General features: G+C 44.1%; 2 protein-coding genes across 4 annotated transcripts in view; one reads left to right on the plus strand and one right to left on the minus strand.

The window, feature by feature from the left end:
• The window catches only part of LOC105181706 (uncharacterized), a 263,572-nt gene that overhangs the window by 166,885 nt on the left and 73,309 nt on the right, over positions 1-23,378 (minus strand). For 2 of the 3 annotated variants that reach the window (XR_003114142.1, XR_003114141.1), the window contains exons 4-5: positions 2,503-2,614; positions 2,265-2,305 (exon numbers count right to left, since the gene is read on the minus strand). Coding sequence is in view for 1 of the 3 variants with exons in the window: in XM_025306572.1 (XP_025162357.1) it covers positions 2,265-2,305; positions 2,503-2,614; positions 2,734-2,745 (165 nt within the window). In the remaining 2 variants the exon portion in view is untranslated. Of the gene's footprint in view, positions 1-2,264; positions 2,306-2,502; positions 2,615-2,733; positions 2,798-23,378 lie in introns of those variants that run through there. The other variant, XM_025306572.1, reaches the window with a different exon arrangement.
• LOC105181707 (uncharacterized) overlaps positions 1-23,378 on the plus strand; it is a 177,119-nt gene that overhangs the window by 76,033 nt on the left and 77,708 nt on the right. The window lies entirely within an intron of this gene.

The following is a 23,378-nucleotide window of genomic DNA, read 5'->3' on the forward strand; positions in this document are numbered from 1 at the left end:
GCACAGCGTAATAATTAATAGTGATCTCGATAGTGACCTTCATTTTTACGTGATTTTGATAATTTGATCAGATTTTGAGGAGGAGATATATAGGGGGGTGCTAATTTTCAAATGGCCATATTCGATACGACGAAAAATAAAAGAATATGGCCATTGATTTGAAAATTAGCACCCCCCTCCATATCTCCCCCTCAAAATCGGACCAAATTATCAAAACCACATAAAAATGAAGGTCACTATCGAGGTCACTATTAATTATTACGCTGTGCAAAATTTCGACTCTTTTTCCTCTCAACTCTAGGGGGCTGTAACTCGCAGGGAAAGCACTTTTGGACTGATGTTTATAGGAATTTCTTTTCTTATTTTGACCCCTAGAATACGTCCTTAAAAATTGTAACATACTTTTAGGTACACCTTATATATAAAGCAAAATTGAGATTTGCACCGTGCGTGCGCACAAAAGGCAGAAAAGGAGACAATAGTAAAAAACATTATTTGATTCCCTTTTGGAAAAACCTGTAGCTCGAATTACGCGCTCTGATAATCGTCAATCGATTCACCATTAACCCCCCATTCATCGGCGTTGTAGACTATGCTGGATAACATTTGAATATTTTGGTCGACGCGCATTCGCCAATACTTTTTTCTTGTCTTCGCTTTTCGTTTATCACGTGATCGTTATTAAACAAGATTATATCAATTCAATTGACATTCACGCTGACGTAATGATACGGGATGAGATAAGAACTGTCAGGCACTTCTCTTTATTGGGATACCATCTAGCCCGGTTAATCAAACGCGCCTTCGCGGAAAGAAATAGACATGTTGAAAATTATCAAACGTAAACAACGAGCAAGAGATCGCGCCTGCCGAAGTGTAAACATCGCCGAGGTCACATTAACGAGGAACGCAGTTGCTAGTATTTTTGCTAGCTCGAAGCCGAAGCACGAGCGTGAGAAAAAATATGTCGGTATATATCGAGGAAGAGACTGCCGTAGCAGTGATTCGTTAAATTTTCTTTAATTGACACTGCATAAACATTATGCATATAAAATATCAGATTAATATTCTCGTATAAAGTGTTGCAAAAAGAAGCTAACTTCAATGCAATCAGTATAATTTGTCATTTGTCAAATATATATTTTATCGATTATCATTCTCAAGGTTTCGCGTATAATTTTTCGCAGAATAAATATTTCCGCAATAATCAGAGAGGAAGCAAACGGTGCTTCTCGCAATTCACATTTTTATTAAACTAGATATGAACGCATATTATCGCGCACTATTTTTTATTATCTCTGGTCGAAAACCAATGCGATTTATATATGAGCATGCATTATAAAACATGACGCTTTCTGAGCGTTCGATCTGCACACTCACCGACTTTCGTTGACTCCTGTGACACCTGCGAGTCTGCATCCGTCCAACGTCCAGTCTCCTCAGCATCCAGGATAAGTTTCTTTCTTCATAACATTTTGTCGCTTTTTCTTTTTCTTTGTTTATCTTTTCTCTTTTATTAATTTCGATAAGATTTAAGGAAAAGGAATGGCGAGACGAAAAAGCATATATGGTCGCATTCAAGAGATGAGATTTTTATCCCAAAAAGAAGTAAACACGATAAATTGCAACGTTCCGAGAATGTATACATGAGATCCGATTCGCGCAGAATCAATCGCGAATGAAAATTACGACGTTTAGACAAGAGAGAAAAAACGAAAATGTCTTGTTTCGCGAACGGTAATCCGAAAGAAACGCACGTCTTGTTTCGTAAGGACTAAGTTGTAATGTAAATAAACGCGTGTACTGAATTTATCGGTAATTTCAAATGAAATATTATTGCTTCTGACACGCGTGAAAAATGTAGAAAATTGATAAACTCGACAGACATAAAATTTATCAAGCCGAATAAGATAAATAATGGTGAATTTCACGTGCGATGGCGCAATTCTGGTCAAATTTTAACATTACACACTACTCGAAGCAGGAGTTATATTGATTGAATCGCAGCAAATAATTCCATATCTTGATTTCAATATAATAACAAACTAAAGCATTTATATCTGTATCTTCTAATGATTCAGAGTAAATATAAAAGAGAAATATATATTATATCTTAAAGATTCTGTTGTGTAATACGGTCATTGAAAGACACGATCTCCTGATTATTTCGAGCAACGTGTGAAAGTGTAATAAAATCGCATTGATTTTCTCGAGATATTGCAAACACCCACCACCATAAAAATGTCTTTTCTTCTCTGACTCACCGATACACAGCAGACAGAGTCAGCCGCGTTCTGCTGCGGATCTGTAACAAAAGATATAGTTTCGTTAGTTAAACCATTAGATTAAAAGTTAGGTTAGGTTGAGTTCAGTTGGCGGAAGCGCGCGCGCAGATACAAACGTTGACCCTTTGTCATCGTAGTTCAACGCTTTTATTCCAATCGCTCGGTTTTCGATCGCAATGAATCAAGAAGAAGTGTACAAACGATCGATGAACCTCACCTTCAAGCCGACTCTGCTCGGCCCGAACCGGATCCTCCGGTGCGGCATCGGCGTCCGTCGAAACTGCGTCCTGGTAACCGCAGCTATCGCGTGGTCGCAAGCTCCAGCAGATCTGTAACAAAAAACGAGTTTCCTCATTAGTATTACAGCGACAAATGCGCCCCGTATCAAAAGACTCGAGACTACAAATTAGCTTCTTCAACTTAACCAAGTTAACCAATAAAAGTTTACCTTAAAGACCATGAAACACTGCTATTGCTCAAGATGTTCCGGATCGCGTCATGCATGCACGCACACACACACGAATATTACACGTTACACGCGCGCGTACACTGTGATCGTACACTGTGAAAATTCGGAAATTATTACACGCGGCGATACGCCGATCCGTCCGCCGTCGCGGCGTAAACAATAATGGAGGCAGTCGCGGTAGTTGCGTACTTATGAACATGTTTTCAAAGTCGCGCGACCTTGTCCCGTCGGGACACGTCTCAGAGAGCCCGTAACATTATATAAAACTTACCTTTTTAAACAAAAGGGTAAAAAGAGGCGCCAAGTACACGCGCAACACATATTGTATTTTTTAAAATTTCAAATTATTATTTTTTCTTTCAAGTTATATATGTAACATGAAATTTTACAAGTAAAACTTATAACTATAATAAAACTCTACAACACTATTCTACTTTACAAAAGAAATGATATATTAAAATAGTAACGTCAACTGAGAAACCTAACACATATATATATATATATATATACGATTATAATATAATTCTTTATTCAAAATAAACGGCAATGTTTACGCTTTTAGTACTGCGCATCAGTACCGCACCAGAGCGTGTATCTTTAGGCAATGTAATTTATTATTTTTGTTATACAAGTAATAAGTTTGTACAAGTAAAACTTATACCTCTAACAATAAATTCTTCTATTGAATACTACAAATAAAACTTGACAAAACTGTTCTACAAAAAAATGATATAACAAAACAATAGCATCAACTGAAAAACTGTACTCAACATCAACTCTGCAAATGAGAGCGATTGGCAATCTGAAGATAATTATATCGAAAACTTCCGATGATACACAGTCCGGTACTTCAAAAACAGTGTCTTCATTATTTACTAGAACACTGAGTTTTGTGGTTATTTTACTTGTTATTATAATAAATTACTTATTATAACAATGCAATAAAAAATATTTAATATAAAAAATCTTGGCTTCCCCCCCTCTCTCTCTCTTTCTCGCTCTCGTTCTCGCTCTCGCTCTCTTTCTCATTTCTACTCTTGTATTCTAGCAATATTCTTCTCTCTCTTACTCTCTATTGCTTGCTCACTCGCACTCGCTGCTTCTTCAGTGCGCTCATAACGCTTCTGGTATCGGAAAAGTGAGATGCACAAATCCCCTCTCCTCTGCGGTCTAGCGTTTCTTATTTTCTTACTGAATCGAAATTTTCCGTGATTCGGATTTTATCTTAAAATATCTACACTTAGAGACAACGTACACAAAAAACACAAGGACACTTTTCTTCCTATTTTTTAAGACCGAATTGATTGGGACTGAAAAAAATCTTGATCGGTTTAGCCATTGTTGAGATATGAATATCTCACCTCGTTTCAATTTGCAATTTCGCGTACGTAATATAGGCACGGTGTGCCTCGCGCCGTTCGGGTGCAACTTCGTTGCGCTTGAACTTGGTGCGAGGCACTACCGTGCCTCTTGATAAATGATATTGTTTGGGTTAACACGTTCCTCGCCATATTTCATCCGCTCCGGCATCAAAACCATTTACGAAAAAGACATAAATTGCGATCAGCTTGTGCGTACGTGTGTGTGTGTGTGTGTGTGTGTGTGCAAGTGTGCGTGTGTAATCCAATTATATTCAGAGTCTCGCACCGACCATGCGAGATCGACGTTGTTTTCCAAAATATTTTTTCCTCTTCCATTATTTGTGCAGGAACGACAATGTTAGTTATGACGTAACGAAACTTTTGATACATGCATGCACTCGTAAATTCAATCTATAAGACGAACTCCGCACGAAAGCTTATCGGAAATTAATCGTATTAAAGTCACGAAAAAGATGGCGAGACCAGCAGAATTCGTGCGATTCTTGTTAGTCAATAATCGGGCGGAGGACGATTCTCGAATTAAACCAGCGAATAAGTGACATAGCGCGTCAAAACGTACGTCGGAACTTGTCCTAATTGTCAACATTGTTTGCATTCATTAATGAGGAGCGTGAATACACACACAATATATGCGCACTTCGAAATATCTAATTAAAACTCTATTGTTGTCATTTATACAAGGCATTCGCGCGAATGAAAAATGCGCCTCGCGCGCGCGTGACACGAAATTATTCATAGCTGAGTAAATCAGAAAATGATGACGCCAACAGGCGGAATTTAAGCGCTAAATTTCGACGGTGAGTTATTGTGCGTGTTGTAAGGGAACATTCCCGGCATTTTTTCACTTATTTCACTACTTATTTTGCATTCATGGTGTAATGCAAAATGCAAGGTAATCACATCCACGGTACTTTTTTCTTATTCCCTATTGATCTAGTTTCTTCGATTCTCATTCCCGTTGTCTCCGCTTTCAGCAGAAATTCTATTGTCCCGCTTGTCAGAGACATTCGGAGTATTATTGTCCTCGACTTTCCAGGAGTCGCACGACTCATCTAAAGCGGAGGAGCGAGGGAGAGAGGAGGTATCTTTTGGCGCCGACGATAGTTGGCAGGTAATTAATCGCTTTCTTTAACATCTGGCGCGTCGCAAGGTTGTCACGCTGGAAAATCACAGCTGGTATTCTCGTGGCGCATTTCACGCTAGAGATCGCTCGCTGTCCGACCTCAAATCTCCCCGTGGCCGGGGTAATTCGAGATTGCGCAAAGGACACGCGCCAATAGTCGCGTCTGAATATCAGAAATTAAAAACATTATCGTCATCCGTAAGAATCGCGCCCTCCAAATCCTGCCGGTGCTCGCTCGATGTGGCGCTACTTTTCGACTCTTTTTGAGACTCGCGTCGATTAAATTTTTCGCAATTTCCGTCAGCTGTCCATCGCGAAAGGCGCGGAATGTCGATAAACGGCAAGCCGATGCGGACGCACCGCACGACGTAGCGCGATATCCACTGCGCATTTTGCGCGGACACACCGTCCTTCTCAGTCGCGTAATAAACCCGTTTGAGCATGCGATCAAAATGTCTGCGGTTTCTATTTCCCGTGACCAAGGTACATCGCGCTCTGGCAAGAGATCAAGATACCGCACGTAGCCACACTAACCCTCCTGCGCTGCCATTATCCTGCCCAAGCCAACCGCAGTGGAAGGAAGGAATTCCGGCTGATTACGCCGAGTAATTTTTAAACGCAGAGATTATCGCGATCGTTCTTAATTATTTAATTAAGCTTCTCGCGCGGCTGGGGTGTTTGGTCGATTCTTTAACGTTTCCCGTATACTTCGAAATGTCACCGTCGCTCGACGTCAGACGGAGTTATTGGGACGCGGGGTATGTTGTATCGATTCGGTGATTACTCGGCTGATTACTTTCCGGCGGTATCGCGATACCTTTAAGAGCATGTGAAACAATTAGTGTCATCGTTACGTTATCACTCTGTATTAGTGATGAACGACCGCGATTTGATTTTTTCCTTCAAAGATTGATTTTCTAAATGGATCTTTTTCTGTCTGATTTCTATACAAATCGACTCTCTCAAACGGCGACCCCAATTGAATTCTTCATTAAACGAAACAACATTAATGAATAAGTATATTAGCGAATCGAAAATCGATTCTCAGTTGAAGAAACCAATTTGAAAGAACCAATTTGAACCAAAAATCGAAAAGAACAGAAAAGAACAGATCTAAAAGGATCGATTTCTGCAGGAGAAAGATTGATGATTCCCTGAAAACCGAAGATCGAGGTCGCTCACCACTACTTTACACATGATTATCATGATAAACAAGCTTAGAATTTATAATTTCGCAAAGCAAACGCGTTATTCAATAGTGAGAATGTTAGCAGAGAAGATAATATAGAAAGTAATAAATGTCATATAACGCTAATTTGTTGGGAAAAGTTCACTGATAATACCAATTTGGTAATTAACAAAGTGTTAGTTTCCCCCTTGTGAACGCGCGCGAAGCGCGCGTGCATTGTAATCATTGAACTACGCTTTCGAAATAATTCGAAATTTAATTCTGACATGCGCGTGTGACACTTTACGTTATTGCGAATGTATCTCGATAACCTGCGGCGGTTATATGTTATAACGAGTGGACCGAGGCTCCGATTTCACGTTTCATATTACAGTCCATTTAACATTACATTGTACTTTCTATTACTATTACAGTATAGGCACTCCTGGCACACGATGAAACCGCAAACGATTCGATCGGGATCGTCGCCGCAATGCGATACAGTTTCGCACAATTGCTCACTAACCGCCGCTGAAATTACTCACTTTCGGTCATGAAGAGCTCACTTGTCTTTCTGTCGTCCACAAAAGGCGCGACACAATATCGGTCGTGGTCTCGCGAGCACCGAAACTTCCTAAACCCTCGCATTATGTGAAGACTTCCTCTCTGGGACGAACACACACACACACACATATATGCACGCGCGCGCAAACACACACACCTACACATACGCGAACTCGAGTGCACCGTCTGGCCGTTCTTTCTCTCTTCCGGGGAAATTCCATCATCGCCCTTGTCAGAGACAATTGGAGTATTATCGTGCCTCCTCGACAACATCCGGAAACTCGGCGAATCGACGCGGCAAGAAACCTCTCAGAAAGACGTCGATAACCCTACGTCACCGTTAATAAAGGATCACCTCGGCCGCCAGCTCGGTCGTTGTCGTCGTGATAGTCGTAGTCGTAGTTATAGTCGTCGTCGTCGTCGTCATAGTAGCGCCGAGTTCTCTTTTGTCGGCAGACGACTGGCTACTTCCAATTGTCGATACTTAATCAAACTTATTATATCGGGCAATCCGGACTTTCGGGGCTCTTCGCTCACTTCGAGCGTCTAATCGCAAAACTTTCAAGGTTTTTGCCGGACAGCTGCTCTTTCCAGCGCGCCGTGAAGAAAAACAGCTGTCTAGCTCGGTGATGTATCTGCCGCTTACGAGGATTTTTGCGAGCGTTTTGCTGATATCAGGATAACGTTGCCTTGAGGACTTCGCGACTCTGTGAGTGGCTGCAGCAATGTCAATTCGGACGATTGACGTGAAAACGAGAATTGCCGACGGGATTATTGCGAGAAGTGTGTGTGTGTGTATGTATGTGTGTGTGTGTGCGTGCGCGCGCGCGCGTGTGTACGCTCGGAGCCGATTTCATCGGGAAGCAGAGAGACCGAGAAGGGACTGTGTTACAATTTCTAATTACAAGTTCAACCATCATGAGACGCCTCTTCGAGTTGCGAGTCGATCCGCACGTTCGAGCCGCGGTTTCCGCACCCAAAAAAAAGTAATTTCAGAACAAGCGGAATCATCTAAGTTTTCGAGGATTTTACTCTTATATATGGCCTCAAGAGGATTCCTCTCAAATTAAGAGGAAAATATTATAAACACATTATTCTTAAAGTTAGAGGAATTATATGTTAGATATATAATGCAAATCATATTGATTTTAATATAAATTTCCTCTTATACATAGATTATTTAATCTCTTTTTAAGAGGATTATTATTTATTCTTATTGGTTATACATTCCTCTATAGGGAAAGGAGAAAATGATCGGATGGAATGATTACCTAAATTATCCCCGAGCAACAACACACACAACAAACACATACTGAAATAAATATGTTCTTTCTTTCATTGTACGTTATAATTAATCCATTTTTCTCTAAATCAATCAGATCTTGAATTACTAACTGAAATAAGTTTTCATTTCCATGAATCTTAGCGTCAGACAAAAACAAACATGCTAAAAAAATATTTTCAAGCTTAGACATGTACTCTTGACATAGACATGCTACGGTATAATATAAAAGAGTCCCCAATTTCTAACCACCTGCATGTTATCCAGTGATATTATTTGGATCCATGTCATCGAAAAAAAGAAAAAGTGGGATTACAGTTTTACTTTGGAAATGACTGGCTATTTTCTTTTTCCACATTTCGGTTTGAACAACGTTAGTCAATGGTTCGTCCATTTTGGTCAGACGGTCTAAATTTGACAAAATTGCTTGAAAACACTCTGGTAACTCAATAAAATGTTTTAAAACTTCCTTCATTGGGACATGTTGGCCAATATCTAGTTCATGGTTCATTATTGTTTTGTTACTCTTTACTCTTGATCGATAATGACTGCCAATAACATAGCTTACAGGGGTTATATAACAATCACTTAAAGTCTTTAAGTACTTCTAATCTTTGATGATCAGTTTGAAGACCGTCAAAAATGTTTTCATAGTCATCAAACATTAAATAAAGTTCCTGCAGATCCTTACTGCTGTGATTTAATTTTTGCAAAATATTAAATACCTTATTTTTTAACAAACCCAAATATCCAGTAAAAAATTCTGATGTTGAATCTATGATTTCTTGAATATGAGTTCTATTTAGAGTGCTACAAGCATAGAGTTTTGATACAAAAGTAAGAGAAGATTCTACCAAAGCTTTTTCGAAATCATATAATTAGTAATATCAATATTACCAGAAATACTTTCTTCACCTATTTCAAACTCCGTTGAAACAGGTGGAGAGTTATTCCCATTTGGATATTCCTCTACTGCATTTCTTTCAAAAGTATTTAAAGGCAATGTCTTATTGTGTAAAGTATCATTTACTTCAAAATAACATTTGGCTAAATGTCGTTTGAAAGCTCGCAATGAAGGACATATTTTAATACAGTTATCAATAGGGCATTGTATAGCACTATGCGCTTGAATAGGATGAAATACTTTTATGTGTGTAATTAGAGACGAAGTAGTCTTAAGGACACACTGACACACAAAACATGTCAGTCCCATAATGTAAGTCAGAATAATTAATAAATCATTAATAGATTATTTACTGTTAATAATAATATAAATATTACTACAATCGTTGACAATATTGTTTTCATACATTATGCGATAAAATAATAGAATACGATACGGTAAAATATGAAATATATATCACAACAATTTTAGAATTGTAATGAATAACTTATTAATATTAAGTATCTTTCTCTATACATATAAAGTATCTGTATATAGATATAGTATATGGTACAGAGATATATAATACGTCCTTGCATTTCGTTCATGACGACACAACATACATTGAACAATGATTTCTCTTCTTTTCTCCTTTGCTCGACGTTTCTCGACGTTGTCCATAAAACAAAAGACAACAGCGACGATCGTCATATGCACAGAGAGAGTGTCTCTATGTGAGTAAACGGAAGAGGAAAAATGCCGACAAGCGTTCCTCTTGATATAAGAGGAAAATTAATTGAGATAAGAGGAAATCCTCTTGAAATAAGAGGAAAACAGTTAGAATAATATCTAACAAATTTTAGATGCATGGTTCACGTTAATCGCTTTATCGAAAGAGGAATCCTCTTCCTGTAAAAGACTTCGCTTAGAATATGACACTGTGGGAAAAATCACTTTAAAAATAGAATACTTTTTTTCTGGGTGCGTCTTTTCACATATGAGTATATCTCTTTTACTCCTCCACGTTTACCAATTTATGATCCGCTCAAGTTTGTAAACTCCTTGGTTTGTAAAAACAATTTGCCAAGTTCCAAATGCTACATACCCTCATGGTGTAGCGAGAATCCATTCGCGCGGTATGTCAGAGCTTAATTTTCACTCAGCTGTTTGTGGAAATCACCATGTAGAATCCGCGAGAAAATTCCGAACGCGGTCGACCGGCCAGCCACCGACTCGGGAGGGAATCAACTAAAAAGGAAACAGTGCAGGATACAGCCCGAAATCGGAAGTGTAGCGAGGAATTTCTCGAGCGCTAGCTGCCGTATATATGGCGCACCGATAAAAATGTCCAAATGTTCGCGATGGCGCCCCCGCGCCTTGTACACAGAGACGAGTTCGCAACAAACGGCTCACATATATACGCCTGTGTCCGTGTGTATGCGCGCGCGCGCATACACACATACACACAGCTCGGGCCGTTTGTTAGCCGGTGGAGCTGAAGAACGTTACATCACTCGGCTGGATAAGCCGGTACAACGGAATATACTTGAGATTAGGAGCGCGATAATTCACTGTACCGGCTCTTTTCTTCCCCGACGCCGTTCCCACCGTTGTATCCGACGCTCGATTTCTGCACGTAGTCTCGATGCGGCGAGAAAAAACTCAATTAAGAGGACAAACGGCGGAGGTCGGGCTCGGAAAAACGGTGAAAAATGCGCGCGGCCGACGGCGCGCACCCACCGGAGCGCCGGCGAACGCCAAGGCTTGCCTGTCCGGTGACGCCAAGGGCCGTCGGATTCGTATCGAAGCGAGCGAACGACGACGACGACGACGACGACAACGACGACGACAACGACGACGACAACGACGACGACGATGGCGGCGGCGGCGGCAGCGGTGGCGACCACCCTCGCCCTGCATTTCGGCTGAATGCCGCAGCCAACTAACACGCGAACAAACATCGACAAAACTCACCCCTTGAGTATACGTATATACACAGGAGATATCCCGGATGCAGAAGAAACGCGGGCGAGAGCGACGAAGCGACTACTTCTAGTCGGCCGGTTATAAGAAAACACAATAGTTTCTCGCAGTAGTTTAAAAGCAGCCACCAGCGCGGCGGAACGAACGAAGTCACGGGAACGGCGGGAGGATAAGGGAGAGGAACATCGTCGTTCCACCCTTCGTCGCCGTCGTTTCCACCCTTCTCTCCCCCTCCCTTGCCCCAACTTGTAATCACGGACTCGAGTACAGCGGATATCGTCCTCGTTGCGACGTCGTATCGCGACGCGGAATCATAAAGGCATTAAAAGGTAATACGGAATCTCTGCGACTCTCCAGAAGTTCGTGCTTCCTACATTTCCGATGGCGAAATGCTTTTATGATGACAGTCTACTTGCAACTTTTTCCCTCCCCTATTGTTCCGCGTTATGTTGCAAGCTGCGGCTATGTGTCAAGTATCTCACACGCTAGATATCCGGATATCCACATACATCGAGATATCGGTGCGATAGCGATGTTTCCTAAAGGTTAGGTCTAATTATTAATGATCTCGACGCAACAAGGCTCGCCCGGCTAATCTCCACCGTGGCGGGTGAAATGCCTTATAATTAACGAGCGATCGTTATCGTCATCGATTTCAGCGGATCGCGAACGTTTCAATCATGCGATATGCCAGATAATGGAACATGGCACAACTCGATATGAATCGTCTCTATGCTCCTCTCGTCCTCTCTCCTCTCTTCCTTTCCCCTCATCAGCATCTGGCGTAAATTGTTGCACAGCCATTGCTGCATCTCACATTGCAGTCCGTAATACGCGCGCTAGTCTTCCATCGTATGCATAATTTCTGACGGCTGTGCATCGCTTCGGGCTGCTTTATGGAAGTGGGTACATATCCAGTAATAACCAGGTGTTTGTTTAAGATGGCGTAAATGCAGCGAAATGTATCGATTAGATCCCGCGATACTGCTATTAGATTATTCGCCGGGCTATTGCTGGCGTTTATTAGCTAGTTTATTTATATATTCGCCACCGCAACTAGGGATCGCAAACAAAGGGATCATGCTTTACGGATGTTTGCCATGTCGTCGAAGTGCGACGGGCGTTCGCTGGCTGTTTAAACAGATACGTAATATCGCCGAGATCGGAACGTGCAGTTTCGATGAGATGGCAGCTCGGCGGCTTAGCCCGATAACCGGCCCTCGATAGAAACGTGTAGGCTTCTCGGCGAGTTCCACGACGCAGACGCTGAAAAAAGGGTCGAAATAATAAGAGACAAGTTGTAATTTATGATCCGGCAATCCGTCTCTTATGAATCATAATATTACACATCGATCAAAGTCTCGTTATGTCACGCCTATCACGATAACTCAATTTCTTCTGCCGATCTAATAATAATGTTTCTTCTCTCTCGTATGATGAATAGTTACCTCATACGAGAATATCCTTATTCCATTTTTGTGCGCGCACTCTCTCCCTCTCTATTCTCTTTCTCTAGTCCTAGCTTCTCGTTCTGTCCGCGAGAAAAATGTGCCGGCTGCGCCGTGTAATATGAACGCGCGTTTTACTACTAATATTTAATATTTTACATATATTAAATATATGTGTGTGTGTGTGTGTGTGTGTGTGTATATCACGCGTTCACTCGTTCACATACTATATAGAATTTACATACTCGTTTAACTGGAGCGTGAAATGTGCTCTTACATTTTTCTCGGAATATACCGATGCAAAAAGCACGCGCATAAGCGCACCGCAATTAACGGAGGACAAGAGTTCAGTGGATTCAGCGGCTTTTTATTTTCGCTGAGAGAAAATTAATTTCAGAAAGAGGGACCGCAAAGTCGAAGGAAAGCGGACTCGATACCGAAGCACCGAAGCTCAGGACTCGACACGAGTCCTGAGCGCAAATACGTTTCTTGTCGCGCATTCGACGGATCATCGTCAAGCGACTCACCCACCACGCCACGCAAGGGAACATCTTTTCAGCTTCATCGATCCCGCCGTCTTCTCCCCGCGGTGGCATAAATCCCGTGCCGTTTACGCGGCGTAAATAATAATGTCCAACAGGTTCGGCAGCTCTACTCGCGGGGGTAGATTTCTATGGGTTGCGCTTCGTTGCTCTCTCGCGGGAGAGGCGGAAGGAATGCGGCCGAATCGAAATTTCGTTTCATGTTCGACTGACGTTACACATCGGGCAATCGCGTGATGCACGCACGCTCGTTCGCTCGCTCGCTCGTTCACTGAGTTGTCGCGCGTGCTGTAACGAGAGTCGCGTTGGCAAGTAGGACAAGAATGAAACGACATGTAGCCGGGGACGTTTCTATCTTCCTTGTGTACATTACGTTCGCCCGAGTAAACCGAAATCCAAGGAACTATACAAAACTCCCCGTGCACGTCCTCGTGTGCATTCCAATCGGATTCGCAATACACAGTTATGGCGCGCGCGAGCGCGTCTTTCCCGACTGCGGAGCGAGCGCGATTTCCTGTCGAGCGAACGGCAGCGGCGGCGGCGGCGGCGGCGGCAGCGACGTCGCTCCCTTCGACGCGATTTTTCATGACGATCCTTCCCCTTTATCGAGTGACTGCCTCGATACATCACCGGCTAATAGCCGGGCATCGTGATGCCCGCATTAATAGCTCGTAGACGAAGGGAGAATTCCGCGCGCGCGACTGCCCGCCGCGAGGAGGGTCGACGCTCGTTCGGCCCGTTTTACGATGAACAGTGGTCGGTGTGTGTACGCTTATACGCCGGAAAAATGGCGTGCACACGGCGCCATGATATCACGTTAGAAGATGAGCGAACGAAGGGCCGGCGGAGGGAACAAGACGCAGAGGGGCACGCACGCATTTTTCAAGTACGCCCACGCAACAGCGGCACTCATTAAGCTTCATGCTAAACGGCCGCCGCCGCGGCAGATTACGATGCTCGCGGAGAGAGACAGTAAAATGTTTGACCTCTCTTTCGCGCTGTCTCTCTCTCTCTCTCTCTCTCCCTCTCTCTCTCCCTCTCCCTCTCCCTCTCTCTCTCTGCCGCCCCCTCCTGACGATCACGTTTTTGCATTCGGCGAATTTACGCTGAATTACCGTCGGCGTGTTTAATTCAGTGTTCGGGCTCTTATCGAGATCGGTAGTTCGATCATGTGGCGGAACTGCGATTTTGCTGCGCGCTTCCCGCCCGTCCGATCTCCCCCTCACCTCACCTCACCTCACCCCTTCCCATCGCCGCAGCAGATCGTTTTGCATGAATCGACGCGTTCACATTCAAATATTTGAATATCCCCGACCGACCGCGCCTGTTGTTCGTGAATATGTTTATACAAGAGACGCAAGATAAATCGCGCGAGCTGATTTACATGACTATTTTCCAGTCGCGCCGATAGCTCCGGTTAATTAACTTTGGTCAGCCACTGTGCACTCCTTTCGGCGAGTCTACTAGTTCAATGCGCTCGCGCGTCGTGAGTATTTTATATCTGTCAGGACACAGAGAAGCCATAGGATGTGAAAGTTGTAAATCAAATTGTCGAACTTAATTGAAGCGACTCGCTCGGATTGGGAACAAAGATTTGTAAATATGTATCGTGCACTTTCACATTTCACTGCGCCAAGATTTTTCAACAATTCAGCGGCCCTCCCTTTTTTGCAAAATAACTGGTTTATCTATCGGAATATATCGGTGCCCCAGTGAAACCAACAGTCGACAGATTGGCAAACCGTGTATATTGATTGGATATCAAATTCCCACTTGCGCACTATCTTTTTATCAGTCTGTCACGTGTGCAGTGACCCGTAACATACAAATATTACTACCAGCAAACCAGCGCGCGAGTAACGTTTGTAATTTAATAAACGTTTGTGAAAATGGTATCGCTACAGGCTTGTTTTCGTTTGTGTATTTACGTCGTTTCTTTTCAGATTTTATTCATCTTCTCGGATAAGCCAACCGACTCTTTTTACTCTCCGTATCTCGCACAGCCGCGTCAATTACACACGCCGAATAATAATAATTATTTCCTCGAGTTTCCCGCGGCGCTTCCCGTCACGAGTCGCGAACAGTTTGTCTGCGGACGTCGCGCGAGTCGCATTAAGAGTAACGAAGCTTTCAGGAATTTGTTGTGACGCACCGTCGGCTTGAGATTGTAATTAAGAGAGTCCGCAGTCGGCCGATTCAACCGGTTTAACGAACGTCATCAATTATCGTTAGCTTCTCTTCGGTGCCAGTCGGCCGTGCTGCGATTAATGCTCGTCGAAAATTTGATAACGCTCTGATAAGTGCTCATTAAAGAGCGGACCCGTTGCTGGGCGAAATCGCGCCGATTTTCGAGCGCTATATGCGTGTTGTCTGATAACCAGCGATACATATAGAGACTTTAACCGTTCATTCAACAACCCGACATTTTTTTCCCCTCATACCTATCGTAGCGCTGTCGTTCGACCGCTAGTCGTGGCCATCAAGCTCGGTTCTTACGTATGTAATTAAACATTTTATTTCCGCGCAACGTTCACGGCGAGAGCCAGGTCGTAAAAATATCTAGCTACGACTTCGTCGCACAAGTACATGGAAATCGTGTACTTACGTTTTACGGCTACATCGTGTCATTCTTCCGGTCCTTCTTGCTGTCCCCGAGGATTTTTGTCTCCTCTCTCCACGCCAGTAAAACCATAATTCTATTCAAAGGATCCGCATTTTCTCTCTCTTTCTCTCTCTCTCTCTCTCTCTCCCCCCCCTCCCTCCCTCCCTCCCTCCGCTCGTTTTCTCCGTTTCGCCGTGTGGGAGTGCGCGCTTTATTCGGGTCCAATGATGAAGTTATATGTTTCCCTGCTCTCACGCAATTACGATATTTTCTCGGGATTTGACAACCGGCCGCGCGGCCAGTCGTCGTTACATTTTCATTTAGCCTCGCGTTGTTGTGTGCTCTCGCGTCACAATATGTGCGGGCACATATACTCGATGCAGCTGGCGCGCTCCATCTCTCTCTCTCTCTCTCTCTCTCTCTCTCTCTCTCTCTCTCTCTCTCTCTCTCTCGTCGTATGCGCGATTTCGTCCCCCTCCCCTCCCCGTCGCCCCTTTTTGACCCCATTTGTTAACACGCCACCATCTCCCACTTCCAGTTTTGATGTCAGCCAGATTTTTGGGGGGATTATGTGTTACGTTGTCTTTTCAGTATTACATGCTGATGCATTTATTCATCGGTGTGATTGCGCTTGCTCATACGCGATCATTAGCATTCATTTCGAGCGTGATATTGGGAGCATAAATCAGATGAAGCAGGGGGATATCAAAATGGGCTGGCTGATTTTTCATGAATTTTGCTTCGGCGTATATCCGTGCAAAACGAGTACACGTACGCTGGCTGCGCTCAGATATTCTCGATTGTCGTGCGAGCGCCGAGTGTCTGTGTTGTAGACTGCTGTTTTGTGAAATTCAACATTTGTATTTAATGTGAATGTCGTATCGTGCGCTCCGTTCGCTCGCCTAAACTGCGAACGCGCGCGTTCGCACGCGCTCACACCCGCATTAATCAATTGATGACGTTTGTTCGAACAAGTGCATGTATGAAAGGAGAATTCCAGGGAATTACTGTCTCCTCCTCTCTCTCTCTCTCTCTCTCTCTCTCTCTCTCTCTCTCTCGCATAATAAACATACAAAGTGCATCAGTTTAATCACATCTTGTGTGCTTCCACGCAGAGGTACATTTATATTAAAGATACGTACCTTCTTGCCGAGAAAGAAAGCGCGTTAAAAACAAGCGAACGCGCAGGCGTGTTCGCCAATTCGTCGCGCGAAAACTGTATCTCTGGTTAATTAAGATTATACTTAGACGTACACGCGTGTACCGGTAATTGGCCGGCGCGAGGACTACTTTGGGTAATTACAAACTCGCGTAATTGAAGCGGAGCTACGCGCGCAGCCATGCACAAAATGTCAACGTTCTCGCCCGGCGCTCGTCGTTTAATATAACCCCCACTTATGTCACTGTGAGCGACGATTAAGTCACTCGCGCGCGTCTTTCGTCGCACTATACAGACCCGTTATTTTTATTTGCACGGGAGTGCAATTTGTCCCACCCGGTAATAACTCCTCGGATCTCGCCGACAGTCCGTCAGGTCTCTCCGCTTTCTTAGCCCCGTCGGAGCTTCTACCTGTTCTCGAGGTTCCCCGTGCTTCATCGTGTCAGCGTTTCGAACGAACGTCCGCCAATCACCGGAGGATCGCGTTCCAATTGCTCCCGAGGAGACTCAAGACATTTTGCACCATTATCGAACAGCGAGCTTATCATGCGCGATCAATATTAGCTGTATTAAAATCAGTAAGAATCTTCGCCGACTTCTCGAAAGCCCGAGGACTCGCTCTTGGGCGCTTGTGACGATTCCTCAGGCCAGTCAGGAGTTTTATTGCATTCGATGGAAACGAATTATTCATCAATCAAGTGACTTCTATCGCTGCCTGGTACTTTTCATGAACGTTTCGACAGCAGAACGTTATTAACACGACATCATTTGATAGAAATCAAATCGTACTCTTTGATTGATCTAACACATCATACTTCATTCTAATCAAGTCGTTTGAACAAGAGTGACGAATCGTGAACGAAGTATCATTAGATTTTCATGGTTTGACATGATTTATCCTCTTTCTCTCTCTCTCTCTCTCTCTCTCTCTCTCTCTCTCTCTCTCTCTCTCTCTCTCTCTCTCTCTCTATCTCTATCTCTATCTCTCTCTCTCAGCTCATCGAACAAATTGAAACGAATTGCTTCGATGTTGAATTTATCTTTGGAGGAAACACACACACACACTCTCTCTTTCTCTCTGTTTCTTTTTTCTTCTGTTTAATATTTGATACATATTGTTGTCTGAACACATCATATTGTATCGCCCGTCGAGCAACCGACAAATGCAATTGCGAGCGATATCGGCAGACGAAGGATGGCGCCGTCCGTTGGTCGAGGAAAATCATGAATTTTCCACGCGCGCGCCGCCCACCGCCTCTGATCGAACTACCGAACTTCGCGTAATAATTCAGAGAAATTCGTTAACTTGTCTCGCAGCCGCGTGTACGCGCGGAAGTAAATCTCGGTATTCGTCTTCGATGCTAAATCTGTTTGTTATTTCCGCTTGATTCGCCGCGCGGTTCACCGCGAGCGGTCTCGCTACTCCCCGAAGTTGAAAGTTCCATCCCAACTATTCGCGGAGGAATCGCAATGAGCCCGGCCGGATCTCCGGCGAACATAATCAGCGTATTCGAGAGAGAGAGAGAGAGAGAGAGAGAGAGAGAAAGAGAGAGAGAGAGGGAGAGGGAGAGGGAGAGCGAAAGAGACTTTATTCGCGAGTGTCGTACAGAAGAAGCGCATTCCGCGTCTAATGTTTATCCCCCAGCGAGTCTTTTGCGCAGCGAATCGAGGAACATCCGGCCGCGGATTTCACGCCAGATGAACACTAGAACGCCGCTGGAGGTATCGGGAGCTTGTTTTACTTCCGCGCAACGAGGAACTTATGCGAGGCAATGTCCGTCGAGTAACTTTATAACTTTACGTTAATCCTGCATCACCGTCGTCGAAAGACGAGATACCCGGATTTATCCGTATAATGCTCTCTCTCTCTCTCTCTCTCTCTCTCTCTCTGTCTCGTCGCGCTCTCGAACATCAAACTAATTGAAATGTCGAATTAATTAAAAGGTTGCGCGCTTCAGCTTCCTCCCCAGACGCGGCCGTCGTCGGGCGAACGAACAGATAGACGGAACGTGTGTTAGCCACGAGGCCGTGACGTGTGAGGAATACCTCGTGCAAACTTGTGCACTTTGGCGTTTGCACCAGCATGCCACGGCCAACGCTCGCTGTGATGTTTGTTGCGGACCGGCTTGTTAGCCGCGCCGCACCGCGCACAGTGCCCTTTTTATCGGGACGTCTTGCGTCGGAACAATTAGGAACGTATGGCTATCGCGCTCGCCTCGTATAAGCGAATATAACAAGCGAGGAAGATTTTGGATCTTATGAATTATCAGGGTGCAGGCGAACATGCGCATCGCGCAATTTGCCGCGACAGCTGCTCGCAAGGAAACCGGCAACAAATACTCGTTTTCTTTCTCTATTCTTGTCGCTCACTTTGGCGCAGGGTTGCACATTGAAACGCGTGAAGGATGGAAAGAGAGAAACCGAATCGCCGTCCTTCTTATCCTCCCCCCGAAAGCTACCGGTGTTTTTCTTTCATCTGCATTACCTTCGCGAGAACGTGAAGAAACAAGCGCGACTTAAAGCGCCGCGCAACTGAAACATCTACGTGTGAGATCGCGAACCTGTGTTTGTTCCGTCAAACATTCGGGCAACAATGCGCCCGAAAATATCCGCGTGTTTCGTGAGAAAGGCAAGCCTCGCTCGCCGCTTTTGTTTCTCGGTGTGTATACCGGATGCCGCAGTTATTAAAAATCTCGCCGCAGCTGCATGAATCAGGAGGTCATTCTGCGCGGAAACAAGACCCATCCCGGCAATTAGCAACCGCGTACTCGTTTACAGTTATATTTGATTGTTACAATTGTATTGACCTCGATCGCGCAGCGATCCAACGGGCAGTCTTTGTCGCCTTTGTCGTCTTTGTCGCGTCGAGAATAGATCGGAATCTATCGCCGCGAGGATTGCGGCGAAGGAGAATTAACGAATAGGGCTGTTACTTTTCAACACCTTCGAATATTCGAAGCTTCGAAAGATTCGAATGTATGAAGGAACAATCGGTTAAATAGCTCATCCGATTTTCAACAATATTAGATATAATATTTATAAATAAATATATATGACAGATAATAATTTTATAATAAATGTATAATAAAAGTAAGGAAATTAAAAAAACATTCATAAGTAACTAAACGCAGTTCGCCAAAAAGAAAAACTGTAAAGATGCAAGATACTTTAGGCGAACTATCGTCAGATTCAACGTCTTAATAAATATTCTTATTATTTATAGGATTATAATATAACAACCTATATATGTTATATATGATTCCTACATATTTTTTGTCATAAAACTGAATTACAAGTTTACTTTTACTTTAAATTTACGTTTCATGATGAAAAATTTGACAAAGTATCGACCTTTTGCATAAAATTGTTAATAACAAAAAGAAACTGACCGTTTTCCAACTTACTCGTAACCAAGAAATTTCCTTTTAGCGCATCAAAAAAACCGTGAAGAAAAAACCGTAAGAAAACTGAAGATATCGAACCTAAAATTTTACATTCAGATGTCACCCGCGCCCGGACTAAATTTTTTTCGGAGGAGCTTCGGTATTCGAAGCTTCGAATCTTCGATTCTTTCAAACTTTGAATATTTTTGTACGAAGCTTCGAAGCTTCGAATCACTCAATCTTCGAATATGAGTAACAGCCCTATTAACGAACCGTTTTTATCGAGCCTGTTGTTCGCTTCGGTGCGAGGTGCATCTCTCGGGGTATAAAGGTCGGTGTCACAGGGCGCCGAGGGTGAGAAGAACGCGCCACGGGACTGCAATTCCGACGTTCGCGAGTGTCACGAGTGGCAGGCTTAATTTGGCGGGAGCGCGCTCGCGGGTGTTCCGCGTCACGCTTTCGATCCGCCCGGCGACGGAAACGCCGGAATCAGGCCGGAATTACACCGGATGGCTAGCGTGCGCGCGCACATTTCATGCGACAAAATCGCGTAAATATCACGAGACTCGTCGTTGTAGCGGAGCCGGGTGTCCGCTTTCGCGACGCTTTCGCAAATCGCGCGCCGCTCGTATTTAACGAAAATGGCTTTATTCGCGTCGATTGCGCCGTTTAATACTCTTCCGCTCGGCAATACCCGTGGACAGGGGTTTCGCTCTCCAATGATATTTGCAGGGATTATCTTTTCATTCGGTTAAATCGATGTAATTTTATCGCAATCAAAGCTGCTTGCAGCAACTAAAAAGAAATACATTGTTATCTTTTAATATGGGATCAATATGGGCATGTTGTAATTCTTTTTCCGACCCCCTCCCCCTCTCCCGCCCCATGCCGCCGCCCGAATATTTCAATCAAAGCTCATAACTAAGTTTTTGAAAAAGGCCGAAAAAGAACTGATTCCGACGGAGTTTTAACAAAAACCGATCGTAACCGATACCTCTGACAGGAATTAGTAAAACCGGTGATCTATCGATGTAAATCGATTGTTCTCTAAATTAGCAATTATTGACGTAACTGGATAACAAATTCGCATTTTGTTTTCGTTCTCTCGACGCATCCTCGATGGATATACATTTTGATGTCACACACTTTGAACAGCAGCGCGCGCTTATGCGATGTCAAGTGTGGTGACACGCAATTTGGCAATTCGTCACTCGAAAATGGAAATGATCGTCGAGATATCTCCTCGACAAACGTTTTTAACAGCGGCGCTTGCGAAAGCGATTAATCTCGAAACGTCTCGGACGTCACGGCGGCACCTAATTTTACCGTCATTTAGACACTCTTAACTGCGGAATATTAAGATTAATCTTTATGCGGGCGGTCGAATTATCGCAATTTACCCAGAGTCCCGACGTTAAAGGCTAAGAGTATTCAAATTCACATTTCTCTTCGTTATGCTCTGCTCTCGATGCAATGGATCTCCCCGACTTCCTTTACTCGCAACACAGGGAAGACGAGTTGTTAAAACTTTGTTATAAATTTCAAAGTTAGCGAAAGCGGCAAGACGCGATAGGATGATGATGGCGTCGGACGAAAAGAACGAAGGCGCGCAACCGCTTTCCATCGGGAAGAAGCTCTAATATTTGCTAATTATAAGGAGGAAATAAAAATTATTCCCTTGATTTATTCGCAACATATACACACCCACCAGCCGCGCGCCGCCTTGCTCGGAACGAACAGAAAGACGCAACCTGTGGAATAATAAGAATATCGCGAACGGACTGAAGCGCGGTACTCGTGGATCGCTAGTGACAGCTCGCTGAAAGTTACGAAACGAGACAGAAGCGAGGAAGGGCTGGTATGAAGTAGCATGCGATTGCGTGCAACTTTTTCGAGCGCTCATGCGCGAGCAGTCTCTTTTGTGAATTTTATTTAAAAGCTCTCACATGTACATAGCGCGCGTTCCTAAATTTGTGCTCTGCGCTGGGCAGCACATTTCGTGAATATGCGGCGTTTTCTGCGCGACGCTGACGCGCCGTTGCTAATTTGCGCATTGTTTTTTTCAGCGAGTCTGTTTATCAAAAGTTCATTAAGCCGCTTTTTTCTCTCTAAAATCTAAAGGCATTAATAATAAATGTTTCATAGCCGATACAGAATGGGCCGACTTTATTCACTGGTTTCATAAAATATACTGCCGCCATCATATTGGCTCCTACCGCTCGCGGAAATGAGCGCCTTTATGAAAGTATAAAAATCCATCGTCCCAATTGATGCCGGAGCGAGCGAGCGAGGCAATTTCGTGCTGCGTGGCGCACATTCCCTCTTTTCAAAGGAGATTGCCGAGAGACGTCGAGTGTTTCGTTAAATTAGCTTTCTTTACGAATAATTAGTCGTAAGAAGCGGCGCTACCGAGCATAAAAAAACTAAACGAGGTCTTGAGAGAGGGAAAGAGAGCAAGAGAGAGAGAGAGAGAGAGAGGCGGGGAGCAGTTAAATGTCGGTACGTGGGTCGGTAGTGCACGGCGCGCGCGCGGAAGTAACGCAAGGAGAGAACGAGAATCGTAAGTATTGCGTCCCTCAAAAGAAATCCGCGGAAATTCAGAACCGCCGTCATGTCGGTCTACATTTTTCAGGATGCCTTTCAAACGAAAATTAAGTAGGAAAAAGCTTTCTCAACTTCCCTGGGTCTTCTTTCTGGCAAATGCGTCTGGAAATTCGCGTCTTTTTGCCATCAAGAGACTTATCCCGGCGCTCTTCGCGCTGAATGAAAAATGCTTCGAAACGCGATGCCGCCGCCCCCGCGGGCTTAAATTGTTTACAAGGCCAGCCGAGATTTCCTGCGAGAACGTGGCGTGTCGAGAGAATCTTATCGACCGCGGGGCAGGGGGCAGCCCCGCTTGCCTCGACATATTCCGGCGATCTTCGCGACATTATATGCAAAGGCATGATAAGATCGTTTCGCCGAAGATGGATGGAGATAGAATTTTCATCCCTTCACGGCTGTGTTCGTTCGCTTCTTGCCGCGTTTGACGCGTACGCGAATTTACGCGAATTTACGCGATCGCCACCTTACATTTAACGCTGCCCTTCCGCTTGCACGCCTTTG

This window comes from Harpegnathos saltator, unplaced genomic scaffold (genome assembly GCF_003227715.2).
Source record: "Harpegnathos saltator strain DR-91 unplaced genomic scaffold, Hsal_v8.6 scaffold789, whole genome shotgun sequence".
NCBI classification, from domain to species: domain Eukaryota; kingdom Metazoa; phylum Arthropoda; class Insecta; order Hymenoptera; family Formicidae; genus Harpegnathos; species Harpegnathos saltator.